Source organism: Arachis stenosperma, chromosome 7 (genome assembly GCF_014773155.1).
Source record: "Arachis stenosperma cultivar V10309 chromosome 7, arast.V10309.gnm1.PFL2, whole genome shotgun sequence".
NCBI classification, from domain to species: Eukaryota; Viridiplantae; Streptophyta; class Magnoliopsida; order Fabales; family Fabaceae; genus Arachis; species Arachis stenosperma.
The window spans coordinates 80,403,135-80,417,077 of record NC_080383.1 but is presented as its reverse complement, the minus strand read 5'-3'; the positions used below and the strand labels follow the sequence as shown (position 1 = coordinate 80,417,077).

The window sequence follows — 13,943 nt, the reverse complement described above, 5'->3', positions numbered from 1 at the left end:
TCTCAACGCGATGAATGCATGGGCGCAAATGGTGCGGTAATCGGAGCTCCGAATCAAAAGATACGGTGATTTGAAGATCAAGTAAGGGTTAGAACTTTGGAAGGGTGTTCTTTCCCCTTTCCTTGCATATTCAGCGTGTTTGGGAGTTTAAGAGAGGTGAGAGAGTGCTATTTAAGGGTTTTAGGTTGATCTTGGTTGGGCCAAGGGCCTAATATGGGTCCGGTTGGACCGATTTGACCCGTTCGGCCCAATCTTGGCCCGATTTCTTTAAAATTGGTGTCAAAATTCTCGTTTTAATTTTCTCTATCATATTAAGCCCTAAAAATCACATTTCTAATTTTCTAGAATAAATTTTAATTTATGGGTTAATTAATCATTAATTAACTGGGTTTTACAAAAAGGATATGTGTGATGAGTTGTGCATACTATGATGTGGATGTGTGTTGTATAGTGTGTACTAGCTAGTATATGTGTGATGTATATATGTTTTGATGATATATTTTCTTTCCTGAGTTGAAGAAGAATAAATGTAGGTGTTTATGTCTAATGTGACTTTGCTTTGCAGGTCAATGAAGCAGGTGCTAAGCTTTCATATGGTAAAGTGGCTGAAACAAAAGTTCTCGAGCATTGAGAATGAAGAATAACAACACCAGAAATAATCTATCCTAATAGAGTCTGAATTGTATTGCTCTCACGCTTGTGGAACAATTCTGTTAATAGAGTCTACTTAATATTAGTGTATATATCACTGTATAAAACTGAGATTGAGACAAGTGTATTCACTCAACTATATTGATATGTTAGTTAGCTACTTTAATCACAACTTATCTTAATTGTTGATTATCATTTTTTATTTTTAGATTTATTTTGTGATTATCATCATTTTGGGATGTGATTATGCTTTAAAAAAAATTAAATCTCATAAAACAAAATAGGCTAAACCGTGACCATAGATAAAGCTATGGTCACGGTTTTAAGGTGGGGTGACTATAAAGGCTATGGTCTTGGTAATATAAGGCTATGGTCACGATTTTAAGGTGGGGTGACCATAGAGGCTATAGTCACGGTGAAGATAAAGCTACGGTCACAGTTTTAAGTGGGATGACCATAGAGGCTATGGTCACGGTTTTAAGGTGGGGTGACCATAGAAGTTATGGTCACAGTAAAAACCGTGACTAGGGGTGACCATAGAGCAATCAATGATTACAGTTTTTACGCGTGACCATAGATTAACTTATGGTCGCGATAAAAAAACGTGGTTTAAAGTGCCGAAATTTGAACATTACAACTGTAATCATATATCTATGGCCACGATAGAATATACCACAATAAAAAATTATGACAATAGATCAAAAATCGTAACCGTAGATTTTTTTTGTAGTGTGGTATTCACCATACAAAGGCACAAAAAGAGTTACATAAGTTTTTAAGAACCATTATCAAAGGTTCACTCGAGGTTTACATATCTCTGATCGTGTCTAAGACTTTTAATGGATCTTGTATAATATAAGTGTTGTTTATTTATAACTTCATAATATTAAATATACAAATTTTTTATAAAGTAATTCTCATACTTTTCATTGTTGTTGTATATTGCACCAACATTTCAAGTTTTGTCACGATATAGACCGAAAGATGTACAATAATGCTTAGCTGGCCAGGATAGCAAAATAACTCCTTGAGATGTTGCATATATTCTTAACAAGGGTGTTCCGAATAATTGTATTTTTTATTACATCCTTGTGTAGCTCAGGAAGTATTGACTCACGGAAGAATACCAGGATACAAAGGATAAACACACACTTTGTAACTAAAGACAATTGTTAAGGAAATTTAAAAAGCAAAATTAAAGAAAGTGTAACTTGAACATAAATTTTTATATTTTCTATACAGTTTAAGCAATGAATGAACCAAATCTTTTCATTTCTTAATCTCTTAATCAATTAATTAATACCTTTTAGAGATTTTTTTTAAGTTATGCTTATGTTAATATGAAGAAATAACCATCTCTGACTATAAAATATTTGGACCGATGCTGATAAAATTGATTATAAAAAATTAAAACTATTATTGTACCATAAAAAATTAGTTTCATTTAACAAAAATAACCAATTATTAATTTTTTGTAGACTCCATTAAAAAATTAATTAAAATACTCAAACTATTCCAATCTATTCTATCATTTTCAACTTTTCAAATCACTTGTTATTTTTTTAAAAATTATGAACATCACTACCTTATATCACCACTATTATACTGAGACCACCACCACCAAAACTAACACCACTATGAAAATAATACAACAACAAATAATAATAAAGATGAACTAAATTCATTAATACACGCACACAAGAAACTGATAAAGAGACTAAGAGGGAAGGAGGGAGAAAAGGAAAGCAACAAAGAGGGAAAAGAATAAAAAAGGAAAAATTGTAAAGGAGGAAGAGAAAAGAAAGCGTAGCTGATGAAGACAGAGTCGTCATGCTGCCAATGCTCAAAGGTAAACCAAAGAGAGAAACACTAAAAGAAGGAGAGAGAGATAAGAGAGAAAAAGATAAAAACTGAGGCAACCAAATAAGAGAAGAAGAATAAAGAAGATAAAGAAAAAAGAGGGTGCGACAGTGAGGAAGTTCGCTGTTGGGTCCGACAAGATAAGAGAGAAAGAGGTTACAAGGCAGTGTGCGCAAGAGAAAAGGGTTCTCTTTTGATACTATTGATGTCGAGAAAGCCATCGAGCTTGCGAGAGCCACCGTGCTGTTATGTTGGCTCTCTCTCTCTCTCTCTCTCTCTCTCTCTCTCTCCAACATTCTCTCTCTCTCTCTCCAACATTTTCCATTCACTCTCTTTTCTTTTATGTTTACATTTAATTATTTCTTCGAACCATATTTTTTTACTTGTATGTTTTTTTTAACTTAATTCATGATTTTTATTTGTTGTAAAAAGAATTTTTTTTAAATTATTCGTTGATTTTTGAAGCAATAGCAATTCGAAAGTATTGAAAAGAAAGCTAATCGAAGACGAGGATGAAGAGATTAAAGTTAACAATAGTAGTAAGTATTGAAAAGAAAGCTAATCGAAGACGAAGATGAAGAGATTAAAGTTAACAATAGTAGTGTCAAATATAAAGGTAAAAGAGGCAAAAGATATAAGACAAAAATAATTTAAATATTTTAATTAACATTTTAATAAAGTCAACAAAAAATCAATGATTAGTTATTTTTGTCAAATAAAATTAATTTTTTATAAATACAATATTAATTTTAATTTTTTATAATTAATTTTGTTAGTATCTAGTATCATGCATCTGAATGTTTAATGGTTAGAAATAGTTATTTATTTTATTAATATAGAAGATATAATGATGGATTTGGCATTCAACCCAAAATATTTAACTTATTTACCTTTGCGTGAAAAAAAAATCTTATTTTTGTTATAGAATAGAATAAAATATAATAATTATTATAGTTTTCAAATGACTGACATTTTCTAACATTGCATATTGTAATAATAATTTTTTAAATATATTATATTAATTTATTCTTTTAACTTACTGTTTTATCGATTTTTAGCAAATCGATGGTGGTTCGATTCTAATGGTGTGAGAGTGAAACTAACTCCTCTTTTGCGGTACCAGTTTTATTTGCATCTAAATCTATGCCTTTGATAATAACAAAGAAAAAAGAACTAAGCTTTGCAGAAATTCGATGGCTTGAATAAAATGGGAATTAAATTACAGAAAAGAAAAGTGTTTGAAAAAATAAATGGTAAATTAAAAGGGAAAGACTGGAAAGGGTAAAAGTTGCTGAATTTAAAGGAAAGGAAAGGACATTGCAAGGAAGATAAATTGCATGAAAGGAAAGTTGTAGGGAATTTAAATGAAAAGTAAAGATATGGAAGGAACCCTTCAAAGAAAAAGACTCTTGACTGACTCAGAAAGTTGCTGGGGATGTAAATGAGTGTGAGTGTTTTCTCTGAAAAGATTTCAACCTTTGTTTCTTCGATCTTTTATATATTTTTGGAAGTTTTCGACCAATCAAATTCAGATATAACTTCCACGTGCGTCAATCCTTGAATAATTGTTTCTGCTCTCTTTGAGTGCCATATGTAACTGCCATTAACCATCTTCACTTATTAACTTTTTCACTTCTTCTATTGCTTCACTCTTTCGATGACTCCTAATCGATCAGAATCCTCTTCTTCATCGATTGACCATCTTCAAGGAATCCAATACAGTTATTCTCCACTTTGAAGTTTATAACTTGTTTGTCTTTTTCAACTAACAAATTGCACTGTTAACCTGTTCTTTCGACATAGTTGACATCCGTCAAGTCTGCCTCTTCGATTTTCACACTTAAGTCAACCGACTAATGTAGAGTACATATGGAGTACCTAATTGACTCCAATCCAAAGTTAAGTGAACATGTATTTGGAGATTGATTGAAATATTATTTTGGCACTTGGCAATGATCGAAGTCTAAACTTGTCGAATATTGGTTTATCAAAGAATTCAATAACATCTTGATCAAAAATATTATTTTTCGATATAACAAATGCCCCTAAGTATTTATTTTTTTGACTAGAAAGAAAAAAGTATAAATACTTACTACTATTTAATATTTTCGATGATGGTACCAGTCATTTCTTCACCTTCTTCCTCAAAATTTTTCTCGACATAGTTAATCCAGTTCTAGAAATGGAGTTTCAACTGCTTTACTTTGATTGGCCGAAGTAGAAGGAACACGACGCAACTTTCGAACACTTTAGTTACCACCAATTCGATCTTGAAAAATGGTATCTCTTCCACAGCCTCGATAAAAAAAAATAACTACATCGAGCCTATTGCGGTCAGTATTCTCTCGTTTTCTCATTCACCAAACTCTTGCCAATTCTTGATCTATCCAACCCCAATAGCATGGGATCGACGAAACGAAGGTGAATAATTATCTTGTGGACTCTGAACAAATTGAGCCTAAGTGTCAGTTTACTCTTCTTTGTCGAAATTGGTCTTCGATGGCTTGACTAATTTGAAACTGACCCCAAATAATTGTTTGATCAATTTCATATATTGTACAAATTTTCACAAATATTTTCACGTAGTGCATGACAAAATATTAGTGAAATATCATGCCATTCTTGAAGAGCCCAGAATAAAATATTTATTTTTTCAATTTATCGAAGAAAAATTATCTTCGATATAAGAAATGCCCCAAGTATTTGTTTTCAAACTCTTGAGGCAAAGTGGCTATTTGTTGAACTCTTGGATCGTCGATATTTTGTTGAATATTTTCAGCCTATTCATTTTCGATACCTCATCGAATTTTTTTATGACAACATATTACCCAAATCATGGTAATTTTCATTTTCCTTCTCGGATCATTATGGTCAGAGAGTTGTCATATTTGATAATTCGAAAATATCATAATCAAGAATTTTTTTTTTCCAAATTTTCAACTTCACAATTTTCAAAGTGAACAGAGAAACTTTTTCTTATCTAAAATTTGATCAACTTTATAGAGTTTCAAAGTTGAATAAAGATTTTTTTCCACCATTATTTCTAACAACTGCCAATAACCGCTTCTCAAGAACTTCTTTTTACAGACATATTTGTACATACCTTTATAGAGTAGCCACTCCTTCCAAAGTGTTCCAATATGCACCTATAACTTGGTAAGTTTGAATTTGTCGAACATTGACTTGTCAAAGAATTCAACAATATCTTGTCGAAAATATTATTTTTGATGATTTTTTTTTGCTAGATGGACAAAAGCAAAAATACTTATCATCATTGAATATTATTTTCGACAAACTCATATTCAACCATTTCTCTTTCTTTCTTCTTTTCTTCTTTTATTTTTTCAACTTGTCGAACTCTCTCAGCCAAATAGGCTAAATCGAGAATATGCATATTGAGTAACTTTCGACACATATACAAGCCAAGACCTTTGATGGCTATTTTGACGATCTCGCTTTCTGGGACCGACACATAACATCGATTGCGACCATTTTTGAATCGAATTATATAGTCATCTATCGATTCTCCATCATCTCGTTCTATTGCAAGCAAATTTGTCAACGAGACATTCAATTCTGCTCTATAAAATTGAGCATGAAAAACATTTTTTAATTGTGCCCATGTTAAAATCGAACTGGGTCTCAGATTTGAAAACCAAGTGAAAACATTTTTTGTTAATGAAGCAGGAAAAAACTTCATTCTCATGTTTTCATTATCTGCCAAATTTCCTAATTCGACCAAATAGTGAGTTATATGCTCGACAGTTGACTCTCCAGCCTCTCCTGCAAATTTTGTAATTATTTTGGGACTTTTTACACCCGTTGGCACTTCTATCATTTGCACTGCAGAAGGAAAAGCAGAAACAAAATATGGTCGATGCATGAGACCCACGTTGATACCCATACGGGTGGCAACACTACCGGAACTCGCGGGTACCCACCCCGCCCCTACCCGTTCGGGGCGGTAATTACCTGCACCTGCACCGAGGCGGATTTTAGCGGGGCGGGTTCTTGGGCGGGGCGGGGCGAGGTCGGGTTTAGGTTAAACCCGCCCCTACCCGCTCCGGTATATATAATAGATATATAAATATATATATATATATTTAATATATAATATATGTAATATATATAAAATAATTAGTAAAATGATTAATAATATTGTATCATATTTAAATTTTTACTTTAATTTATGTTATGAATGTAAATAATGGTTATATAATTTTTAAAATTTTATTTTATTTTTTGGATTTAATAATTATTGGGGCGGGTAGAGACGGGGCGGGTTAGAGTTAACATTTTACTACCCGCGGGTAGAAGTGGGGCGGGTTCGATGCGGGTTTTTGTTGAGCGGGACGGGGTCGGGTAGAGCAAAAACATGCCCCTACCCGCCCCGTTGCCACCCCTAGATACCCATTCCATTGAAGACGTCCTCGACAATCTTTGTCACCTGGTAATGATATCCATACTGTGTGTGAAGTCTATTCAAAACTTCATCAGCATTTTGATCACGTCAACGAGATAAGGGATATTTTCTTCCCTTTCAGGATTGTTAAATACATTCTCCTCATCATAATCGACAATTCGAGCCATTCTCTCGACTTGTTTATCCAGTCAATCATATTTTGACTCATTGTCAGCCAGGATAGGATTCAAAATAGTAGTCATCTAGTAAGTCAACAGGTTGACTAAATCATGATGGCTTTCGTTAATATATTGTCGAAACTCAGCCATCGATCCTGGATTATTCGACGAGGAGCCCACTTGGTAATCTCGATTAACTTCATCAGACTTGGTAACAATTTTACCACTTCTTAATCGCATGCACCAAATATCAACACTGCATGTACAATGCAACAGTTGAAAGCAACAAATTTTGATACAATTAAATTTTAAAACTGTCCCACCAGCACGCCAATTTATTTTGTCGATTTTTAGCAACTCGATGGTGGTTCGATTCTAATGGTCTGGGAGCGAAACAAACTCCTCTTTTACGGGTACCAGTTTTATTTGCATCAAAATCTATGCCTTTGACAATGACGAAGAAGAAAGAACCAAACTTTACAGAAATTCGAAATGAACAATAAAACTTAAATGGCTTCAATAAAATGGGAATTAAATTACAAAAAAGAAAAATGTTTGAAAAAATAAATGGCAAATTAAAAGGGAAAGACTGAAAAGGGTAAAAGTTGCTCAATTTAAAGGAAAGGAAAGGACATTGTAAGGAAGATTAAATTCAAATGAAAAGTAAAGACATGGAAGGAAGAAAAAGACTCTTGATTGATTCAGAAAGTCACTGGGGATGTAAGTGAATGTGAGTGTTTTCTCCGAAAAGATTTCAACATTTGTTTCTTCAATCTTTCACGTATTTATGGAAGTCTTTGACCAATCAAATTCAGAGATAACTTTCACGTGCGTCAATCATTGAATAACCATTCCTGCTCTTTTTGAGTGCCATTTGTAACTGCCATTAACCATCTTCACTTACTAATTTTTCACTTCTTCGATTGCTTCACACTTTCGATGAGTCCTAATCGATCAGAATCCTCTTCTTCATCGATTGACCATCTTCAAGGAATCCAATACAGTTATTCTCCACCTCGAAGTTTATAACTTGTTTGTCTTTTTCGACTAACAAATTGCGCTGCTGACCTCTTTTTCGACATTGTTGACATTCGTCGAGTCTGCCTCTTCGATTTCCACACTTAAGTCAACTAACTAATAGAGAGTACATATGGAACACCTAATTGACTCCAATCAAAAGTTAAGTGAACATGTATTTAGAAATTGATCGAAATATTATTTTGGCACTTGACAATAATCGAAGTCTAAACTTATCGAACATTGACTTATCAAAGAATTCAATAACATCTTGATCGAAATTATTATTTTTCGATATAACACCTACAAACTATAAAAAAATAGTGGAAGTTTTAGAAATTTAAAATTAGACACATACGATTGCTAAATCCAACCAAATACATTTATGTTGCATATTTATATATATTGAATATTGGATACTACATTATATATAAAAATCCTCATATCTAGATCTCTCTTCTCACTGAAGTCTCACGTCTAATAACATTGATGAATGACCAACGCATCCAAAATAGCAATTACAATCATTACATAAGAAAAAAGGCATACCTCCAAATCCTAAAATAAACAAATGATGGTATGAAACAGTTCCTTACTTAAAAAATCCCATAAACAAGGATCGATCTTCCAGAATATAAATCTCTCTAAAATGGTAAAATACTGTAATTTTTTGTGTTTCGTCAAGCTATGTTCTTTTTAATTATTTTCAAATCCTTTGAAATTTTGTAAACGTTCTTTTCCTTGTATGTTTAAACATTTTGAAATTCTATAAAGTATTTTTTGTATTATTCAAGTAAAGTCAGTTTTTATTTATTTTATTCCATTTTTATTATTGCAAAAATTATTTTTTTCATTGCTGACAAAATAAAAATTTTGATGCACGTAAACCTAATACTCGCAAAACGAGTAAGTTTTGTTCCTAGATCTTAATTTTTAAACCACTATAATTATTTGCAAATGTTCAAAGTCATCTTTGTGTTTGATCCTTAAATAATTTGCATAATATGTTTTTAAAAAATGTGCATATTAAAAGTTATTCAGTATTCACTATATTAATTATTATGTATTTATTATAAAACTATGTATTTTATTTATTTTAATATATATTATATATATGACTGATTTATTGACTAAACTTGAATGTATACGTGGAATGATTCATATGTTTTTACCCCGAATAAAAAATAGTAAATCATATATGATTTCCATTCCAAGGTAAAATTTCATTTGGTCTAAAATTTGGTGAGAATTTAACAAGAAGCAAGAAAAAAGAAACTGCAACAAGTGGACCAAACAATTTGGTGGAGCCTTAAGCCCAACTTTGGCTTTCAAGATCTGGTACGTGTCAAAACTGTATTCTACCAAAATTTAATGAGGGGGTTTGATAATACAAATCTAACGTTATGCACCCACAGGGTCCAATGTTCATTAATGAGGTTGAAACCTTTGAAAGTTAAAAGATCGAAAACAAAGATAAAATAAATTTTCAATTTTTCAGAATAAATACAAAACTATAATGCCATTATTATGACCATTCTTTAATTAATTCTTGTGATAATTATGCAACCCAAAATTGAAAGAAGATAAGTGAATGGTTTAAATTGAAAATTACCCAATTAAGGTACCAAAATTTGTCTACTCACTATTCCCTGCATTAAATGCACGCATTTACTTACATGCCACCCTCTTTCTTGAATTCTCTTCCCACTCCTCCACTACTACACCCTCTCATTAATTAATACCCCCAATAAATGAAACAATTAATCAAAATTAATGAAATTTATTTAAAATTCAAACTCCCTTATGATAACGAAAACCATTGAAACTCGATTTAATTAAATTAATTTAATAACATATCTTTCAATTTCCTCTTTTCTATGTTTTAATATTTTTTTAATTTTACCATGGTACTAAATAAAAGTAATAAATATAAAATATATTATATTATTTTGTATTTTTTATTATATTGTCCAATTAAATTTATTTTTAACCTGATGACTCTTATTAATTAATATATATTAATATAAAGGTAAAATCAATAGTAATTTAGTGATGAAGAATTTTGGGTAATACTAATACACATGAAAATAAATTACTATTTAGTATTAAAAAATTACTTTTGATAATATCTTAATACATAATTTTCAGTAAAAAAAATATATTATTGACTATAGCAAAAGTCTGTAAAAAGGTATAAAATTAATGGACTAAACTTGTATAAAGTAAATAAATTGGTAAAATACTGAAAAAACCCTACTTTCAGTAAAAATAAAAAATAGAACGGTAAATTATTTTATTAATATTTTATTTTAGAATATTATTTTCAAAATTAATTATTAATGATAAGAATTAAAAATGTTTCTTTAGAGTGAAAAACTTTGTAAATTGAAAAATCAAAGTCTAACCGCTCAGTGAATTAAGGAAACAAGACTCAAACATAATATTAATTACAAAATCAGCAGTAATTAATTTTTTTTCACTCTACGAATTTCTGTAATTATTTTTCCAATGATAATAATCTACCCTTAACATTATCAAACAAAGAGATTCACCGTTTATCTATATAAAACTCTTATATTTTACATATGAACAGTAGTGAATTGTGCATAAAAATCAGTTAGTAATAAATCACTATAAATACAAAGTCTACTAAACACACAATAAAAAAAATGAAAAATAAAAATAATTATGGAGTATTAATACCAACATTAATAATAACGCACAGTCTATCTTTATTGGCATATATAAATCCTTCACAGTCACACACACGAAGGAGGAACATAACACATAGTCACATACATCAAACTCTCTCATCTTTCACTTTCTCTCTCTAGCTTCTCTCTCTATAAAGTAGAATCTCATATACTTGTCCTTGCGATTGTGAGAAAGAGGAGAGAAATGGCAGCAGAGGTAAGCTCCTTGGTAAGGGTGATGGGAGAACAGCATCGGACGGTGGGGAATGAGGCAGAGAAATCAACGGCTCTGATCACACGGGACCTGTTAGGTGGCTCCTCCGTCGAATCACAGGAACTCGACCTCGACTTGCAGGTTCCCACCGGTTGGGAGAAACGCCTTGACCTTCAGGTTCCCTTTTCTCTTCAATTTTCTCTTTTCCGTTCTTTTCCCGGAAAAATTTTTTTCCTTCCTTTTTTCTCTTTTGTCTTTTTTTTTTCGTTCTAATTCTCTGTAAAACTTTTGTTTCCTGAGAATTTTGGAAATTCTCTTTGATTTTTAATTTATTGAAATTTTATTTTATTGTTGAATGTAATTTTTATTTTATCAATTTGGAGCTTTATATTTTATTTTATTTTTTATTATTATTTTCAAACGCTTTTTTTTATTATTTTGTGTTTTGCCGTATGAATTGATTGAGTGTTTTTTTTAAAAGATTTCTCTTTTTCGTGGCTAATGATTATTAGTGGATTGTATCTGATCAGTGATTGTATTTGTGTATTTTCAACTTTTGGCTTTAAATGTAACAGCAGGCCTGCCTTTTAATCAATTTTTCGTTCCTTTGTACCTTTGTATTTACTTATTTATTACACATAAATTCCGATTTTAAACCCTTTCAGATTCTCTTCATATTCTAAAATCTTGTTTAGTTTTCTTCTTGATTTCAATCTTATAACGAAAAGTCCATTGACTACGTTCAATTAATTTCCATTGTAACTTACAGTACTAATTAATTGATTGATAATTTCCTTAACTGATTCCACGCGAATTCATCAATGAATTTTTTAATTGAAAGATTTTGCTAGTATGTTCTAAAGGCATTTATTAAGGTTTTAAGAGCAGTAAATTTTTTACAATAAAACGTTGAATAGACACTTAAAAAAAAAAAGCTTAAGAATATAAGTATATATTCTTAATGTTTAATAATCAATAAATTAATTGGATCATCTACATATATGTGATGAGTATTTGTATGAGTATTATTAGTTAATATGGATTTTTGTTTTCCTTCTGTGATACTTCAGTCAGGGAAAGTTTATATCCAAAGGTGCAACAACACATTAGGTTCACTACAAGTGAATGAACAAAAGCTAAATCAAGTGAAATCAACAACATTAGGACCAAAACTTCAAGACCTTAATTTCCCATCTTCAACAACACAACCATCGTCCAAAGTTCCTTTGAACCTCTTTGATGACACAAACCTAGACCTAAAACTTGTCTCATCATCTTCAATTTCATTACCCTCAAATAACAACAACAATTACCAAAGTGTGTGCACTCTTGACAAAGTGAAATCAGCACTAGAGAGGGCAGAGAAGGAGCCAATACTAAGAAAAAGAACATCATTCTTGAAATCGGTATCATCACCATCATCGTACTCGTCATCCTCATCCTCAATTCGGGAGATGCAAGAGGAAGAGAGTGATGATAACAAGATGATGATGATGATGATGGGATCATCATCGACGCTGTCATCACCAATTGCTGCAGGGTGCCCTGGATGCTTGTCTTATGTTTTGATCTTGAAGAACAATCCAAAGTGTCCTAGGTGTAACACTATTGTTCCCATGCCATCAGTTAAGAAACCTAGGATTGACCTTAATATTTCAATTTAAGATTATTATGATTATGATCATAATTTGGGGTATTAATTTATTATTTTATTATATGATTTTTTTAAGTTTTTGTAAATGTGATGATAGATAAAATTTAGGGTGGTTCTTAAGGATTTTAAGGATAGGATAATTTGTTCAGAGTAATATTATTAGCCCTTTTCTCTTTATATGTATATTGGAAACTTAACGCGATTTCAGTAGCAAAGCTAATAGAAAATTATCCAATTTCTCTCTGTTGTTGTCTCTCTCTCTCCCTCGTTCTGTTCTGCGGTCTTACTCTTTTTCTCATCAATGCTATTCTTTTAGTAACATACTTTTAATTTTTTTTATAAGGTTAAAATGTAATATTTTCTATAAATTTTGAATTAATGCTCACCTATTCGGCTGTGCATTTAAGAATTTATTAATATTTTTATAAGTATAGATACTATCTATGGATCTGCAATTGAGTCATTCTTTTAATCTTTTTGGCTAACATATGTGCGCTTGAATGGAAAATATCGTTACGTTCGGGTATGTTTATATATTGTTTTTTTTGCAACTATTCCATAAAAATGCCAAAAATATCTTATCAAGTTATCAACAATGAGTACTAAAAATTTTATTAAAAAATATATAAAGTCAAATAAAAAAATAAAAAATTCTATAAAAAAGTAATTCAAAATTTTTTTATGAACAATAAATACTAAAAATTCTATTAAAAAATATAACAATATACATCGTAAACATAAAAATTTTTAGCCATCGAAAAAAATTCAAGAAAAACATAAAAAATTGATAAAAGATCAAAACATAACAAAGAGTACTAACAATAATATTAAAAAAATATATTTGTAAAGCTTAGCCATCGAAAAAAAAAATTCAAGAACTCTAATAATTATTTTTTGGTATTTTTTATTGTAAATGAGATTAAATGGTAAAATTAATAGAAAAAAATAAATTATTCAATTAATTTTTTAAATTATCAATTGAGCACAAAGGTTAAATGTAAAAGCTACAATTTGTTGTTTAAGTTGAACGCGAGTTCAAATTTAAAATCATGTTGGCATTTAGAGGTAAAAAAGTTAGCTAAACAAGAAATTATGATATTTAAAAAGATTAAACATATGTTTTTTGTGCTTCCAGTTCTACACCTTAAATAAAGATAATATTTTTATAATATATAAAAATTAAGTCTTATAATTTATTATCCAATGATCAAAATAATTTTTTTTTACATGATAACAATTATAAAATTTTTATTAGAATAGACATCTTATTTTT

At 30.5% G+C, this 13,943-nt stretch overlaps 1 protein-coding gene across 1 annotated transcript; it reads left to right on the top strand.

Annotated features, from left to right (window-relative positions):
• Window positions 1-10,871: 10,871 nt before the first annotated feature.
• On the top strand, window positions 10,872-12,913 carry LOC130940411 (uncharacterized). Its single transcript, XM_057868540.1, has 2 exons — window positions 10,872-11,193; window positions 12,087-12,913. The coding sequence occupies exons 1-2, from the start codon at window positions 11,008-11,010 to the stop codon at window positions 12,678-12,680; spliced, it is 780 nt and encodes a 259-aa protein (XP_057724523.1). The 5' UTR covers window positions 10,872-11,007; the 3' UTR covers window positions 12,681-12,913.
• The last annotated feature ends 1,030 nt before the right edge of the window (window positions 12,914-13,943 follow it).